This window comes from Toxorhynchites rutilus, chromosome 3 (genome assembly GCF_029784135.1).
Source record: "Toxorhynchites rutilus septentrionalis strain SRP chromosome 3, ASM2978413v1, whole genome shotgun sequence".
NCBI classification, from domain to species: domain Eukaryota; kingdom Metazoa; phylum Arthropoda; class Insecta; order Diptera; family Culicidae; genus Toxorhynchites; species Toxorhynchites rutilus.
Window position 1 is genome coordinate 174,430,302 of NC_073746.1, and position 18,220 is coordinate 174,448,521.

General features: G+C 40.9%; 1 protein-coding gene across 6 annotated transcripts in view; it reads left to right on the forward strand.

Moving 5' to 3' along the window:
- LOC129779357 (hemicentin-1-like) overlaps positions 1-18,220 on the forward strand; it is an 866,908-nt gene that overhangs the window by 834,103 nt on the left and 14,585 nt on the right. For 5 of the 6 annotated variants that reach the window (XM_055786770.1, XM_055786771.1, XM_055786772.1 and 2 more), the window contains exons 5-6: positions 5,307-7,460; positions 7,524-7,907. In XM_055786770.1, coding sequence (XP_055642745.1) covers positions 5,307-7,460; positions 7,524-7,907 — 2,538 coding nt within the window. Of the gene's footprint in view, positions 1-5,306; positions 7,461-7,523; positions 7,908-8,271; positions 8,302-18,220 lie in introns of all 6 variants that reach the window. The other variant, XM_055786775.1, reaches the window with a different exon arrangement.

Here is an 18,220-nt window from a genome sequence, read left to right on the forward strand (position 1 = left end):
GCATTCCTTCGCATTGCAGTATAAAAAGCGAGACCCGGAAGCTGTTTGAAGTCTTCGAGAACATGAGTTTCATCGTCCATTACGGTGCATGGACATTTTTGCAAAAACTGGGTGTAGAGCACCTTAGCACGGCTTTTTGCAGTGAAATTTTGCTTATCATCACGATTGGGCACCTTTTTCACTTTGTACGCCTTCAGTCCATGCCTCTGCTTCACTTTTTGTACATATGATTTTGATTTTCCAACCTTTCGAGCCACATTTCTAACTGAAAGGTTGGGATGTTTCTCAATAATGGAAACCACCTTTCGGTCCATCTGTCGGGAGCATACTTTTCGATTTGTTCCGCTTCCAACCTTCCGATCCACAGTCAAGCGCTGGTGAAACGATTTGCACCCACTAAACACGGTACTCTTCGACAGTTTTAGCTTTTTGACGAGATTGCGTACCGACAGTGTTGGATTTTGCTGCCGTTCGCGCAAAATGCGTTTGCGCACCATCTTACAAAACTGAAGAAGAATGTAAAAATGTTGGACATCGAAATAAAGGAAGGATTTCAGCTGTCATGTAAGTGAAATATTTCATTTATTAATGAAATATTTCATAAACTACACTGAAATAAAAGTGAAAGTGTCTGAAATTTAACGTGGACAGGCATTAGGAATTAATATACAAAACAATAACACCAAGAATACTATTTTGGGCGGTTTCATGCCAGAGTAGAGCCACTCGAAACGGCCATATGAGGTTTATGGGATCATTCAAATATTCAAAGATTACGTAACGCATTTGAAAAGGAGGAGGGGATGGCTTGTGGAAACTTGTTTAGAAAAAAGTCCAACTAAATCTAAACAGTTTTATGCAAATGACCATTTGTTACATGTTCTGTAGGGAAGAGGAAGTCTAAAATAGAAAAAAAAAATGCGTTCCATAATATATGAACGAGCCCTAGTTGCAAAATTAACAAATTTTACTTGTATCATGTCTGTGTATTCATATGTAGAACATACTAAGGAACGAAATATGAATGATTCATATTTTTTTAATTTATCATCATTCATTCATACAGCAATCGATAAATAACGTCCGGCATCTGCAGCAATGTTTAAAGAATAGTCGATTTTCACTGGTTTCAAGAGATGAGCCTGTAAAAATAAACACTGGTTTCAACTTACCCCAGGGTTGGAAAAAACATGAGGTGAGTTTAGATGCTCAGAGCTAGACGGAAAAAGATTTTTCAGTTTAGTTTTCAAAACCACTACACCTGTTTATCCCTATTTGATTACCTGACGTGCAATTCTTGGGATATTTTGGAAAAAATCAGAGTTTTCGGAAAAATCAGCGCGCAAAAATGTTTGTTTTGATTTCACGGAACAAGGAAAAGTAAACAAAGGCGCGGATTGGTTTAAAGCATTCCAATATTCTGGTATCGGTTGTCATAAGGTGGGTTGAAAGATAATGTTTACTATATATATTTTTATTACGTCAATCCATCATTCCTAATAAAAGTTATTATTTCCGTTTTAACTCATCCCGAATTTCAACTTGCCCCGGTGTACCTTATATAAAAGTGGATTTCTGTCTGTCTGATTTTTATGGACTCGGAAACTATTGAACCGATCGACATAAAATTGATATGTGGGGGTTTATGGTGTCGGCGAGTTAGGGTACAATAAATGATTCTATGGTGGTTAGATATTCCTTCCCCCTTTCTTAGGGGGGGGGGCTGCCATGTGGAGGTTTTAGGGGACAAGAAACATTTCTAAGGTAGTTCAACAGTTCAACAACGTTTTCATGGTCGTTCGACACTCCTCCCCTTCCTCTCTAAATGGGGGCTCCCATACAAATGAAACACAAATTTGTGCATAAGTCGAGAACTAATCAAGCAAATGGAGCCAAATTAAGGATGTAAGAGTTTTGGGTACGAGAATTGTTTCTATGATGGTATGACACCACTCCCTCCTCTAGAATGGAGGAGGGGGGTTCCCATAAAAATAATACATATATTTCAATCAAACATATTCCAACCAAACATGACAATTGGAAATTTTCTGAAAACTCTGAAAGAAAATGGGAAAATTCGAAAATTTCAATTCGCATGTGTTCTACAATTATATATTGACAAGCGTTGTTAGCCCATTTGATGTTTGCGATAGCGAAATTGATCTTCGTTCGAAAGTGGAAATGGATTTTAATGTGATAAAACGCACTCCTACAGGGTGGGCCATTTAAAGTGGAAGGATTTGTTTTTGCAATAGCAAAGTAAAGAAGTGGAATTTTAAATTATTTTTTTTGAAATTCATTTATTTTGGTCCAAGGAGATTTGTTCCAACTACTTTTTGATTATGATATCTCGTAAATGACCGCCTCTGGCCTTGACCGCAAAATGTGCCCTTTTTTCGGCATTTGCCATCACTTTGCCCAATGTTTCGGCCGATATGACAGCAATTTCTTGTCGGATATTGTCTTTCAGCGCAGCCAGGGTCCTTGGTTTACCAGTGTATACCTTGGATTTTAAATACCCCCATAAAAAAGTCAGGATGCGTCAAATCAGGTGATCTCGGTGGCCAGTCATAATCGCCGTTTTTCGATATTAATCTTCCGGGGAACATTTCGCGCAATAATTTGGTCGTGGCAGTCGCTGTATGGCATGTAGCGCCGTCCTGTTGGAACCAGTAATTGTCCAATTCATTTTCACGAACAAATGGCAATAAAAAGATGCCTAACTCTTGCGAACGATGGCGACCTGATGTCGATGGAGTCTCTGCAACACTGGCTCGAACGGCATCAATATTCTCGTCGAAACGTCTTGGTCGTTGTCTGGACAGATGACTGGCATTACCAACACTACCAGACGATATAAATTTGGCATATAATCGACGTATAGTGTTGTCTCCAGGCGATGTTTTAACTTTATTTTTATTTTTCCACGCACGTTTAGTTAACACAATTGAGAAGTTATTTTGAATGTACAGCTGAACAATTTCAGCGCGTTGTTTAGGTGTGTATTGTTCCATGGTTAAAATTGTACTGAAATGACGCTTCCAACGCGGTATGGCATTTGTTAATCTGACATCTCTGTCAAAAGTTATGGGGTTGCCAGATGCTTCCACTTTAAATGGCCCACCCTGTATATCGTCTTCTATCTATATAAATAAAAATGGATAGCCGAATGTGTTGATAAGAGCAAAATTCGAGAAAGGAGTTGTCCGATTTAAAGCTGCCTTCATTCTATCATATTTTCTGTATCAAACATTCATTCCATGTAACGGAGAAACATGTTATTTGGAAATGGATGAAAAATCTTGCACGAGAATTTTGTCTGAAAATAAACTGATATTATAATGTCGAGTTTTGGTAGAAGTACTGAAATTTTATTGTAAAAAATAATTTTAAAGGGTAGATTAGAATATCAATCAATGAACAGTTCTGCGATTGGACTCATGAATATGCGCTTAGTAAAAAAACGTGGATGTGATAACGAAAAAAAAATTTGGGCAGGACGAAATTTGCCTGGTCAGCTAGTGCAAGATAAACACGAACTGGTTGTGTCACAGACAGAGAACCTATAATACCTCGTTCTTATTTGTCGAAGTTGAAGGTACAATCTTACTCACAATTATTGCTGAGTCATTGTCTGATAGATTTACGAGAGTTTTGCATCAATCATTTAGGGAACTCCATAACAAGTCATTACAGTGCAAATAAATAAAATTATATATTTTACGTAATCACATACTTCAAAACCAAGATGCCTGGAGAAATCGGCATTGCAAATACATGAAAGTAGGAGGACCTTTTGTTCCCACCGAAATGTGTTCTCTAACACAGATACCTAAACCGAGGAGCCTGGGGAAATCGGCATTACAAATATATTCATACCTCGATATAAGGTAACCTCGATGTAACGTAACTTTTACCTCGATATAACTTTGTTTGTCTACGAAAATTATCTTAAATGGGCATAAGAAAGATTTATAAATAATGCTGGGTGATAGAAAATTAGTTTTTGCGCATTTTTGAGTAATCATAAACATATCGAAGAACAACTGTATATGCAAGTCGGGGGCATATTTATATGTGTTTCTCGCAACTAGTAAATGCAAGTCGATTATTCTTCATGAAAATCACATACAATAAAGACGAGTTTGGGTTTGCAACATTGCAATGGACCCCTATATTGAGAGGTAAGACGCAGTCCTACAAAAAAAAACCGATGGAAACATAATCATGGTTTCAAATCTTAGTACCCATAATAAAACGTATACTTATTTTTATGGTTGCTCTAGTTTATGCTACTCCAAAGCCAAAACTAAAAACTTCAATAATCGCTATTGCCAATTTCCGCCACTATAAAAACTATCTACAGCTTGACCTCCAGAATAAACACACGATGCCAATTAACTCTTTAATTCCTGGCGCTGGTTATCAGCCACAAAATCACCAGCAATGCAATTAAACTATCCTGAGATAGCAAATCTCCCATTCGCATCGTATTTCGCAAGACAATTAATTTTCCGAGAACGAAACTCAATTACCTTCAAAGACATCGAGATTAATGATATCTCTCCTAGAGAGCCACACAGCAAAATGTCTGCCTACGTGGCCCCCCAATTTCGCACCTCACCTCCCAGCAGACGAATTGAAACTTTTTTTCCATCCACCGCCGCCAGCCGGAGGAAAGGATAACTTAAGCACTGCACGTAAAGTGGTTCGGAACATCCTTCCCTAAAGATACCCGCCTTGACCTCCAGCACAGTAACGGATCCTCGCCTCGCCACTGGATGCAATGCGAACTTGTGGAAAGGCAAATCCAAAAATTTTGCACAGTTAACGATGCAACTTCCGAACTCATCCCATTCTACCGAGGAAGAGGGAAAAAAAACTTGAAGCTGAGTGAAACTTTCCCCCCATCCCAGTGGGAATGTGTTTGCGGCAAAATGAGAAAAGATTTTACTACTTCTGGCTGCGAATACATAACATTATATAAATTGTTTCCCATTCAACGGACGTCCTCTGGAACGGGCAATCAACGGGCGCGCGCGTGTTGTATTCAACTACCCTTGCCATGTTGTGATGGGGACACACCAGAAAAGCCACCAAGAGCTGTAGTGACTTGTTGAAACTTTTCTGTCTCGAATGCCATTGCTTCCTTCTCGGTTTTCCCAGCAGTGGGGACTACAAATCGGACTCATTTAACAGCGATAAAAAGGCAACTGGCTCCTTTTGAATTCGAACTTTCTCACGGATCTAGGTAATCGTCATAATACTAATGCTTCCTTTATTTCTTTCCTTTGGCTTTGTTGCAGATTACCCGAGGGTGAAAATTGGCCCGGAAAACCCGCTACGAGTGGAGCGTGACACGACTGCCAAGCTGGAGTGCACCGTAGATGCGAAACCGAACGTCCCGAACGTCCGCTGGACTCGAAACGGCCGGTTCATTAGCTCTTCCCGAACGCATGCCATCCAACGAGTGTCCGTCCAAGATTCCGGAGCATACGGCTGTTCGGCCGATAATGGTTTGGGAAAGGTAGGCGAACAGATCATCATGCTGGATGTTCTGTACGCTCCGGTTGTCTTTATCGAATCAAAAACGTGGGAAGCAGAAGAACGTGAGACCGTTACGATTCGGTGCAACGTTACGTCGAACCCTCCGCCAATTTCAATCGAGTGGTTCAAGGAAGGTAGTCCTGACTTTCGGTATGCTGGGGATATTCTTCAACTGCGTGAAGTGAAGGCAGAACACGCTGGAACGTATATTTGTAGAGCAATCAATATGGTCAAACCGTACGGAGGGAAGATGGTGGAACGCATTGGGAATTCAACAGTAGCGTTGTTGGTGCGCCATCGACCTGGTCAGGCTTACATAAATCCGAACAAGCCTGTTGTACATGTTGGTAGTGGAGTTACACTGACGTGTTCAGCGAATCCGCCCGGATGGCCAGTTCCACAGTTTCGTTGGTTTAAGGATGCTGTGGGAGAGGTTTCGTCCAATACAATTCTCGCCCAAGGTCCACAGTATGTTATTCCGAGAGCTCATCTCGGCAGTGAGGGCAGCTATCACTGTCATGCCGTGAACGAGTTGGGGCATGGACCCATGGCGACCATCAAACTTGAGGTACATCAACCTCCTCAGTTCCTCGGTAAGATGCAGCAACACATGACTAAACGAATTGGTGACACAGACTTCTCGGCTAGCTGTCACGCGAAGGGTAAGCCCCGTCCAACGGTGCGATGGCTCAAAGACGGTCGAGACATCACTGCGGATGCCAATATGTATCGGATCAGTACCAGTAATAACGATGGCCTTGGTGGAATTGTGACCGTCCAAAGCATGCTCGTATTCCAGGGTAAAGCCCGTCCCCATAAGGCCCAACTACTGCCAAGTGATCGCGGCACATACACATGCCTTTTCGAAAACGAGGTCAGTGTTGCCAATGCTAGTATGCATCTTCGGATAGAACATGGTCCCATAGTATTGCATCAGTACAATAAGGTAGCTTACGAAATCAAGGAGACGGCTGAGGTGATCTGTCGGGTACAAGCGTATCCGAAACCGGAATTCCAATGGCATTTGGGCACCAACACCGCTGCGCTGTCCATGTCATCCGATGGTCATTATGAAATCAACACTACCACCGATAACAACGACATATACACGAGCGTCCTTAGAATCCATAACCTTAAGCATCTGGATTACGGAGATTATACATGTAGAGTTGGAAATTCTATTGAAACCATACGCGCTCTCATTCGATTACAGCCCAAAGGACCTCCAGAGAAACCAACCAACCTTCATGCGGCAGACGTTGGATCGAACTATGTGTCGCTTGTTTGGGATCCAGGTTTCGATGGTGGCATCAGCAACACCAAGTTCTTCGTCTCATACCGCAAGGTTGCTATCCCCTACCACGACCAGATGAACGGCGACTGTGGCGTGATCCAACAGACCAGCTCCGAATGGATGGAATTCGACTGCCAACGGGATGTTCCTTGCAGTGTAACGCCACTGGATCAGTACCAGAGTTATGTGTTCAAAGTGAAGGCCTTTAACGCGAAAGGTAACTCGGAGCCATCGAACGAAATAGCGACCACCACGAAGGTCAGCAAGGTTCCGATGCCGCTTCACGTAGGATTCGATCCGGAGACGAGACAGCTCGGTGTTAATGTGGGTGCGACTTGTTTGTCTCTGATTGCTATCGTTGAATCGATCGGATATTACGATAGTCCTATTTCCACGTGGCAAGTCGTGCAAACGATCCCGCTGACTGTTTCCGGTGGGAAGCCAACGTACAAGGAGGAAATTCTGGATAACATGATATCGGCTAGGAGGAGTAGTGCGCGATCACTGGGTGGTGATGATCTGCCGATGGCCCTCGAGGAGGAAATTCCGCCACAAGTTAGGGTGAAGCTGTGTCTCAAATCGAACCATGAACATTGTGGGGAGTACGTGGGTGCGGAAAGTAAGTATTGCTTGGGTGACGTTCAAAACACTTTTTTTACAAATGATTCCTTTCCTCGGTTAGTTGGTCCCGCATACGTCCATGACTCCACATTCATAGCAACACCGACGCTGATTGCCATTGTGGTTTCGTGTGTTGTCTTCGCACTTTTTGTGGGACTCCTGCTGATGTTCTGCCGTTGTAAGAGAAATCAAACGAAGAAATCATCGACAGCTAAAGACTACGAGATGGATTCCGTGCGACCATCGATAGTGGCGCAGCAGAATCAGGCACCTCCGCCATACTATCCAACCACGGGGTTGGACAACAAAGCTCTGGAGCATTCGATGGATCTGGCACTTGCGATGGAAGATCAGAAAACCACTGTTTACGCCACTCAGAATGGGTACGGCTATCACAGCGGAACAAGTCTGCAAGTACCAAATCACACCGTCGTCGGCCAAGAATGTAAGTCTCTCTCAAAATGTTTTTTTTCGTTACCATATAACATAGTTTGGAGTTTATCTTTCTAACTTGTTCTCTGAAGTGACATTTTTAGCTTCGTCGTTATTTTTTTTTCATTTACCCTGTTGGTTGATTAACAGTAGATAATGATGTTTAGCTTGTATATTTTATCTTAACCTTAAAATCGAAACCCTCATTCGTACGAGTTCACTAACAATTCTCGACATGAGCCCATCCTTCATTCTCACCTCCATCAGAACCATAGTTTATAACCGCTAAAGAGTGAACAAGCAATGCCCAACATTCATAACGTGTAATATTGAATGAATTATTTATATTTCCTTTTCGCTTTGAACATTACATCCAGGACTAGCAAGCGCTCTAACAGTTCCAGCAGGTAAATAGTAAACCCAAAAAAACCGCTCGTTGTTAGGGAAAGAGCATCTTCCGCTTTTCCTGCTCCCTGTCTCCTGCAATTTTTTTTTTCCTCACCGAACCCCGCAGTTTCACCTATCACACACCCTGCGAATGTTAGCAATCACACATATCTTCTTTCCTGTCATGTTTCTCGCTTGTTAGTGCAAATCACACGGGTATAATTTGCTATTCATTTATTACAAGTGCTCTCACCTGTCCGAGTGCCCCGCATTTGCATCACCCCCAGCACCCCCCATCCGCACCTTGGCCTGGTTACTAGTTAGTAATAGGAATAGTTGCACTACAACCAAAACGCGTAATAAATGTAACGACACATACTACCCCCCCCCCTCCACACTTCTCCCACTGGAGCCGCTGGAGCAGAGAGGTCATCCTCTGCCAACGTTGAAAGCAGGACGGAAACAATTATTGCGAATATAAATCCCGGCCAACGATGATCGTCCCATTGCTGGTGCGCCCAGAGAGCGCGCGCTGACGGCCTTCGGAGAGCATGCCGGACACGAACGAAAGTCTGCCTCCACTGCCACACTCAGCAGCAGCAGCAGCTGAAACCGGGTCCACCACAACCCTAGCCCTAGCCCTACCCGTGTATGTCGGCCTCGACTAATTGAACAAGATTTTTGCCATCTGCGACGGGAGCTGCACGATGGCAACGACGCGTGGACAACTAATTTGCTCCATCGCTCCCCTTCTCCCCCCCCACAGCTAGTATAATCCGGTGACGACCTGCGTGTGCCGCCATGCGGAGTACGACGTGTTGTAAATTGTTAAACGTAAATTATTATGTTCCGTACGGCGGACGGATTCGACTGGTTTTGAGCGCTGGGAAGTTATTGGGGAGTATGTTGGGCACTATTTGTTTGGGATTATCTACCCATTCAGTAATTGCTGTGGAGTATACCTTACAAACCGGGCGAACCCGAGTGAAAACGTTACCATGTTTCCGTTAATGGAACCTGATCCATGGTTAATGTTTGCCTTCATCAGTTAAAGTGTTAACTTTGGTTGGTGTTCCCATTTGTCCCAATTGAAAAGTGATGTGACATCAATTAAAGTAGTGTCCATCTATAATCCATACGGAAGAAATAGCTTTTATTAGGTGTACCGCTAAGTTTCTTCGGGTTTACAGATGGCGTAACTTTGTTATTATTCCAGTAAATAAAATTTCCAGACATTCATTGCTCGCATTTTTCGTCGTATATGTCAAAAAGTTGAAGCTTAAACAACATAGTTTTTCGCCATTTCGAATATGTCGAACTTCGTACCAACGAGAGTGTTTTTGCGGATAGTGTTACTTCATTACTTCAATATGAAGAAAAAAGCTGCGGAAAGTCATCGCATTTTGGTGGAAGTTTATGGTGACCATGCTGCAGCTGAGCGAGCGTGTCAGACGTGGTTTACACGGTTTAAAAGTGGTAATTTTGACTTGGAAGACGAAGAACGTTCCGGACCGCCAAAAAAAGGTTTGAAAATGAAGAATTGGAGGCTTTACTCGATCAAGTTCCGTCACAAATACAATATGAACTTGCTGATACACTTGGAGTAGCTCAGCAAACCATATCCGATCGTTTGAGAGCAATGGGAATGAAGTGATAGAACATTGGGTGCCGTATGAATTGAAGCCACGAGACGTCGAACGCCGTTTTTCCACGTGCGAACAACTGCTTCAACGGCATAAAAGAAAGGGTTTTTACATCGAATCGTTACTGGCGATGAAAAGTGAGCCCTTTACGACTATCCTATACGTCGGGCAACGTATAGATACCCCGACGTATTATGAACTGCTAAAACCGAATTAAACCATTACGGGGGACCTCTACCGAAGACAATTAATGCGTTTGAGCCGTGGACTGAAGGAAAAACGGCCACAATACGAGCAAAGACACGATAAAGTTAGTTTGCAGCACGACAATGTTCGGTCGCATGTCGCGAAACCGGTCAAAACATACTAGGAAACGCTGAAATGGGAGGTCCTATACCACCCGCCGTGTTCTCCAGACATTGCACCGTCCGATTACCACCGTTTTCGATCGGTGCAACATGGCCTGGTTGACCAGCACTTCTCCAATTTTGATGAATCAAAAATTGGATAGATTCATGGTTAGCCGACAAACCGGCCGATTATTTTCGCAAAGGGATCCGTGAATTGCCAGACAGATGGGAAAAAGTTATGACTAGCGATGGGCAATACTTTGAATTTAAATTTGTAACAATTTTTGCAGAATAAAGCAGTCATTTTTGAAAAAAAAACCAAGAAACTTACCGGTACTCCTATTATATTAGGGATGGACTGACATATGTAAAGGTTTCCAAATCAAAACACAAAGATATTTTATTGTACTTTCATGGAAAAATATGATTAAAATTATTTCTCATAAATTTTTATATAACTGCGCGCTTTTCTTATGATACTCGCCATCAAACGAGACATTCTCCTTCGTACATCTTCTGGTTCATTTGTCTTGTTTGTGACAAAATAAAACTTGGTTTTCACTCCACATTTGTAAATACCTTGTCAAATCATAAACTTCCGAGGAAATTTATGCATAAACGCGAAACACGGTTCTACCGGGGACATCTCAAACCCATTCACACGTAGGGGAACTTAGGGTAAGACGCACCGTGTCGGTAAAACGCACCACTATGGAAAATCATGGAAAACGCAGTAATTGGCAGGATCTTTCTGTGCTTATAATTTTCTTTTTTCATTATAAATACCATTAAATGTATTTTAGTACAGAAAACCTCGTCTAGCTTCATAAAATAGTAATATATAAAAGACTACATGACTCCATGCAACTTTGGCCGTTTCTGTCATAAAACTTATGAAGCATTATGAAACTGATTTCAATTATACAAACTTTAATACATTCTCAAATGTTATCGATTGAGCTATCGATTGAGTTTGGATAAACAAATGTTAAAAAAATATTTTTATATTGAAATGCAATTTCCTAATCCATCGCGTAATGGGGCACATCGCTCCAATATCGAGATCAGAAAAGAATACTACTAAAATCCATCCATTATTAAAAATTATACGAACCTTGGAATCGAATAAAAACATTTATAAACGCCAAAAGTCTGGCAGCACATTTGTGAACAGCGACAAATATTAATACGTTTGTAAACAAAAATATCAGTTTAAAATTCTTCGTAGTTTTCGGTTCGAACATAAAAATGTCTCGAAAATTAGAGATCATCTGGCGATTCTAACTAGAGATTAAACGGATATCCGGTAACTATCCGGTATCCTACCTGTCCGGCCAATATTTGCTATCCGGTCGGATACCGGCTGGTGACTCACGCTATCCGGCCAGATACCGGATATTAAAAAAATATTTCTTACTGGCTTACCGGCGAACTTCATTCCGCCCAAAATTATTGTTTTGATATGAATTCTTTAGAACAAATTTCTAAACTTCATCATAACATTGTTCTATGGGCAGAATGCAACAAATACAACAAAATGAAGACGGCTCAAAGGGACCTTTCCTTCTTCGGATTTAGCAACACATTTGGCCTTCCAGAAAATCTATTTCCACCTTCAAACAAAGATCAATTTCGTTAGCGCAAACATCGAATGGACCGACAAAGCTGATCATGATGTAATTTTAAAACATATGGGAAATCAATTTTCCAAATTTTCCGACCTTCCTTCAGAGTTTTCCGATTTTTCTCTCCATAACGTTGAACTACGGGCAGAGACGAATACATCAAAATAAAGATGGCTCAAATCGGACGATACCTTCTTTGGGTTTCCGCGCTTAGCAACACATTTGGCCTTCCATTTTTGTTTATATAGATTTTCATAAAAAAAATTATAACACAATAGCACATAAACATCATTCACACGTGTTTAACCTTCCTGCGTGCAAATCTTAACACGCATGGTGCCACAGACCGAAAGTTGAATTTCTCTGTAATATTGCTATTGTACAGGGTTTTCCAACTTTAAATTTCGAAAGTAAATTGAAATAAAACACACTTAGAATTCGAATTTCGATGAAACTTTTATTTCAAACTAAAGTTTGGTTTATGCCATTATGTGTGAAATACAATATCATTCAAATGTGCAGCTAGGGCTTCCTCGCACACCTTGATCCGGAACAGGTAATTTTCGATGACTTTTCGGCACATATGGGGCGGTATCTCGGTCATAACTTCACGAATGTTGTCTTTCAAATGTTCAAGAGTTTGCGGAGAGTTGGCATAGACACGGTCTTTCGCATAACCCCACAAAAAAAAGTATAGCGGGTTCAAATCGCATGATTTTGACGGCCAATTGGCATCACCAAAACGCGAAATTATGCGTCCCTCAAATTTCGTTCGCAATATGGCCATGTTCGGTCGTATTGTGTGGCACGTGGCGCCGTCCTGCTGAAACCACATGTCATCCGTATACATATCTTCAATTTGTGGGAAAAAAATCGGTTAACATGCGGCCATAGCGCTTACCATTCACAGTTACCGTCTCGCCGTCCTCATTTTCAAAGAAATACGGCCCGATGACTCCACCAGACCATAATGCGCACCAAACAGTGACTTTTGGCGGATGCAATAGCCTCTCAACAATCACATGTGGATTTTCTGAGCCCCATATACGGATATTTTGGGTGTTCACATAGCCACCAACTCGAAATGTGCCTCATCGCTGAAGAAAATTTGATGCAAAAATTCAGCATTTTGCTGCTGTTGTTCGTTCACCCAATCGACGTATGCCCGACGCATTCCATGGTCACCACGCTCTAATTTTTGTACCAGTTGGACTTTATATGGATGTAGGTGCAAGTCCAAATGCAAAATTCGTCACAATGATGAGTTTGACAAGCCCAATTGTTGACCACGCCGTGGAATCGAAACATTCGGGTCATCCTCCACACTGGCAGCAACAGCAGTAATATTTTCGGCCGAACGCTCATTACGATGATGCACAGGTTTCACAATATCCGCTACGGATCCAGTTTGTTCGAATTTACGCACTACATTAGCGATTGTGTGCTCTGTAGGCCGTCCATGACGACCAAAATCCGTCCGTAATGCTCGAAAAACATTTGCCGGTTTTTCATCTCTTTTATAGTATAATTTAACAAAATTAACACGTTGTGCGATGCTAAAACGATCCATATTGTAAAATGGCAGACATTCAACTAACGATATGACGCTTTGGTTGACAGCTATGTCAAACGGTTGTCAGCGCAGGGCTGTATACTTTCGGAAGCCCGAAATGGAAAACCCTGTATATTTTTTAGGTTTGTTGGTATTTATTTGAAGAAGAGAGTATAATTGAATGAAAAAACTCCAGAAAATATGTTTTCTTCATCTTCATTCAGTTTTAACTGTTTTAATTGACTTTTTTCCTGTTATTAATCGACAATAAGTAACTGAATATAATTCAGGAAAGTATAAAGGGCTATGAAATAACATAAAAACGCATTTATCGATTTAGATTTCATTGGTGTAAGAATCAGAAAATACCATAACTGCATGCTCGAGTCAAGCCTATTCTTTACATTTATACAGTTGAAGCGTGTTTTTTGGGTCTTTTCGAAGAAAAGAATGTAGAACGACCTTCTAGAAATTTACCAGATGATAAAGGTTCTAGAATTTTAAGTTTTCATATTTCTAATATTTCATGTTTCTGTGTTCTTGGTTAACAAAAACTTAATGCCTGTTTTTTTGATGGGGCATAAAAGATTATATAAAAGGATTTCTAGGAACTTCCTGCGACTTGTTTTATGGTCGATATTGTTCAGCTCACATATTATAAATAAAATATCCCCGTAACTGTAACTGTAAAAAATTACCATAAGCCACCGATTAGTTTATAGTTTACAGTTTACAATACTTCCGCAAGTGCAATTCTTTCTCAAGTGTGTATATGTGTGACCATTGTATTTAGTGAACAACTAAGTCAAACATTTGTGTTTTACTATTGCGCGAATGAATATAACGAAGAATTATATATGGATCCGTTTAATCCGGTGACAAAAAGAACTAAAATCAAATAAAATTAGTCCAATAATGATATTATGCATTATATTTATTAAATATTCCATGCCACCGACATTAATGTATACATTTAATTGAACAATATTCTAAAATAGGAAAAAAGTCACTTGTCCAAAACAGTTACTCCTTTACTCGCGTATGTGTCTCAGACCGGAAGTAGTAAAAAAGTGATACACGTCCCCTTCCTACCAAATCATACGACACGCTAAACAATGACGAACAACGAATGACGAAGATAGAGAGAATCGCAAGGTCGTAGTGTTGATGTTTTCTGAGAAATGAACGAATTATTGATTTCTCGGTCTCACAGACCTATGCGCGAGTATAGGAGTAAAGGGTGTGTCACATCAAATTGCATCACGGAAAAAACGCTGTAGAAATTTAAGTTTTAGGAATTATATCTTCAGCTTTCGCTTGTAATCAGATAAGAGTGTATAGATCACGTTGGCCATGCTTCACTGTCAATTTTTCGTAAATTTGGAAAAATGTCGTCGAACGAAAAAGAGCGTCGTGAATTAATCCTGCGCACTCATTTCGAGAATCCGGAGTTGTCACATCGGGACATCGGTAAGATGCTGGGAATCGTCCAATCCACGGTCAGCAGAGTACTAAAACGATACTTCGAGAACCTAACCATCGACCGGAAGGTGAAGAACGGCAAAAATGGATGCTCCGTCAGTGAAAAAGATCACAAGCGCGTAGTGAAGCAGTTTAGACGTGATCCGAGAAGTTCGGTCCGGGATGTCGCCAATAAGCTGAATTTGTCAAGTTCATTCGTCCAGCGGACCAAGCAGCGGGAGGGCCTGCGTACATACAAGGTTCAGAAGGCTCCTAACCGCGACGAAAGGCAAAACATGGTGGGGAAGACGCGAGCCCGGAAGCTGTACACCGAAATGCTGACGAAGCCGCATTGCCTGGTAATGGACGACGAAACCTACGTCAAAGCGGACTTTCGTCAGCTGCCGGGCCTGTTGTTCTTCTCCGCAGAGGACAAATTCAGCGTTCAAAGTTGTCAAATCGGAGGCGGACTTCAAGAGAAAATGGATTTTTGTTCAAAAAAAAAACTACAACCTGACGTTGTACAGAACCTTATGGACGGGGTAAAGAGGAAGGTGCGAGCATACGGGCTTGGGCTCGAAGTATGAATAAAAAGAAAATTCCAAAAGTTGTTTAATAGTTTTTATTTTACTGTCTAAAATGTTCAAAAGGATCGGTCTACTGGACGAATTTCTACAGCGTTTTTTCCGTGATGCAATTTGATGTGACACACCCTTTATTAAGACACAATTAAATAAATAAAATTAGCTAATGAAGGAAGGAAAGTTGACTCTTAATTGCTTTGCTTCGACTAGTACTACTTCGGCATTCCTCGTCAACACGACTTGAATTGACTAGAAGTGAATTGACGAGCGTTAAGGGCGAGGGTGACTGGTGAACAATTCTAGCAAATGGTTATTCTAATTGACGTGACGAATGATTACAAATCTGCCTCTTCATTCAACCTGACTTCAATCCACAACTACTACTCCACCCTGATATGAATCTCGTTGCCTGCGTACAAAATCTTATTTAAACGTCCACATAAAGTGAAACCAAAAATTGATTTCTGTTGCAGAAAAGTAGATACACCATTATTAATAAACGGGATTTTTGTTTACATACCGTGAACTCAAACATCGACACATGCACAACGTAAATAGAATACCAGGTATATTAACCCCGCTTTTTTCAAAAGTAAAAAATAATTTAAACATCACTCATAAGTATTTTTAAAAGTAGCTTCTTAGTATTGAAGAAAGAGTGTATCACACAGACAATGTAATATACCTGGGATGCTGTTTACGTTGATACAAGCATACATGCGAGAGAGAAACGAATTCAGTCTGGGGGGAGTCACTTCAATTTGCGCGAATTCCATTTGACGGTGAAGAATGAAACGAACACGGAACTTCGTAAAATGCCCCACCATGAAAAAACATGGAAAACGCAGTAATTGGCAGGATTTTCCGGATTAACGCAATTTTTTGCTAACCAGATATTGTTTCCCTGTTCCTCTGATTTTTTTGTCGAGTGTATATCGCAATGGTTGTGTCCCATTCACCCGAATACAATTCACCCGAAACACGTTTATCCGAAACACATTTACCCGAATGACATTCACCGACTGTAATAAATACCCGAATGCAACGTATACCCGAATGGACATTTACCCGAATGCGACAAATACCCGAATGGACATTTACCCGAATGCAACAAATACCCGAATGTAACCGAATCCGACATTTACTCGAATGCAACATTTACCCGAATGGAATGTTTATCCGAATGAGAAAGAAAGATTCCGACGAATCAGATTATGAGTTTCGTCGAACCTCCTGTTGATAAAAAAAACTTGAATCAAAATAACATGAAAAAGCAACAAAAATACGAAGTGAAATGGGAAATTGTGATGAGGAAATTTGAAAATGATTTTGAAGACTTCGCGGTGTTTTTTTAAAAATTAAAAAGTAGTCACAATTGACATGCCGTCATCTTTCCTTTCCATATTGATCTTTAAGGCCATGAGATCATTCAAAAATGAGCATGGGTTATGGAATATTCCGAAAATTAAGCAAGTAATTTAAACATAAAAAATATAAGGCATAAATGCCATGACAATGTGAAAAGAAATGATAAAAAATGGTACTCACGTATTTACCACCGCAGCGCAGTTTTTATTATTTCGTGATGAAATTTATTCTGTGATCAACGTAATGGGGGCGAAGTCCCCATTTGACGAGTATAAGGAGCCGAAGCGGCACCAAGCCGCCGAGGTGACGTAATCCGAATCGGCTGCCGACCCGCCGTCGGAGGCGGCAGCCTCTCGCAAGCAAACCTGTGTTCCACTGATTGCCGGGTTGTTTGAAACATAGGAGACGATCCTTTAGTTAGGTCCGGACGGCATACGTTTACCTGATGCATTACGGTCGGCGACCAACTCAGATTGGATCACCTTGTCGGCTTGAGGTCGCCTCGGTTCCTCATCCTCGTTAGCCTTCATTACAGTGATTACAGTTTTTATTATTTTGAAAATTATTTTATCCAACGCCGCTATTTCTCAAATTACACTACCCACGAAAAATACTAACTTTTTGGATGGAAATAAACGTACTAGACAAATATGATCTTTCTATAAAATATACAAATATTTCCTAATAATAAAATTTGCATATTATTCGAATATATCGAGTAAGTCTCGCATTCGGGTAGATGTTACATTCGGTTAATTGTAACATTCGGGTAACTGTTACATTCGGGTAACTGTAGCATTCGGGTAATTGTCGCATTCGAGTCAGTGTTAATTCGGGTAGATGTTACATTCGGGTAGCTGTCGCATTCGGGTATTTGTTACATTCGGGTGAGTGGAATTCGGGTGAATGTCTTCCGGGTAACTGTCTTTCAAGTGAGTGGGTTTCAGGTAAATGTGACACAATCATCGCAATATATAGTACGAAAATCCTCAATTATATTGGTCCAAAAAACTCGTAAATCCACAAAAAAAATTGCTGAGTAATAAGCGCTCAAAATTGCCCAAATTTCGTGACTCGACCGATGTTTTGTTTTTCAATTTGTAACCCATATTCCCGAAATACGTTATCCTACACAAAAATTGTAGAAAAACATTAATTAAATTAATCACTGAATCAATACAAACAACTTTGCATGATCTCGCCAGTTCTATCCCGACAAGTGACGAGAGCAAAGAGTCTACAATAATCATCAACTTAATAACGTAATTCGTCAGCTCAATTTTCTAGAAAAGCACCCCTCTTCAAGAAATTACCGCCTGGTGTACGTAAGTCATTCGACCACGGGCGACAAAAAGT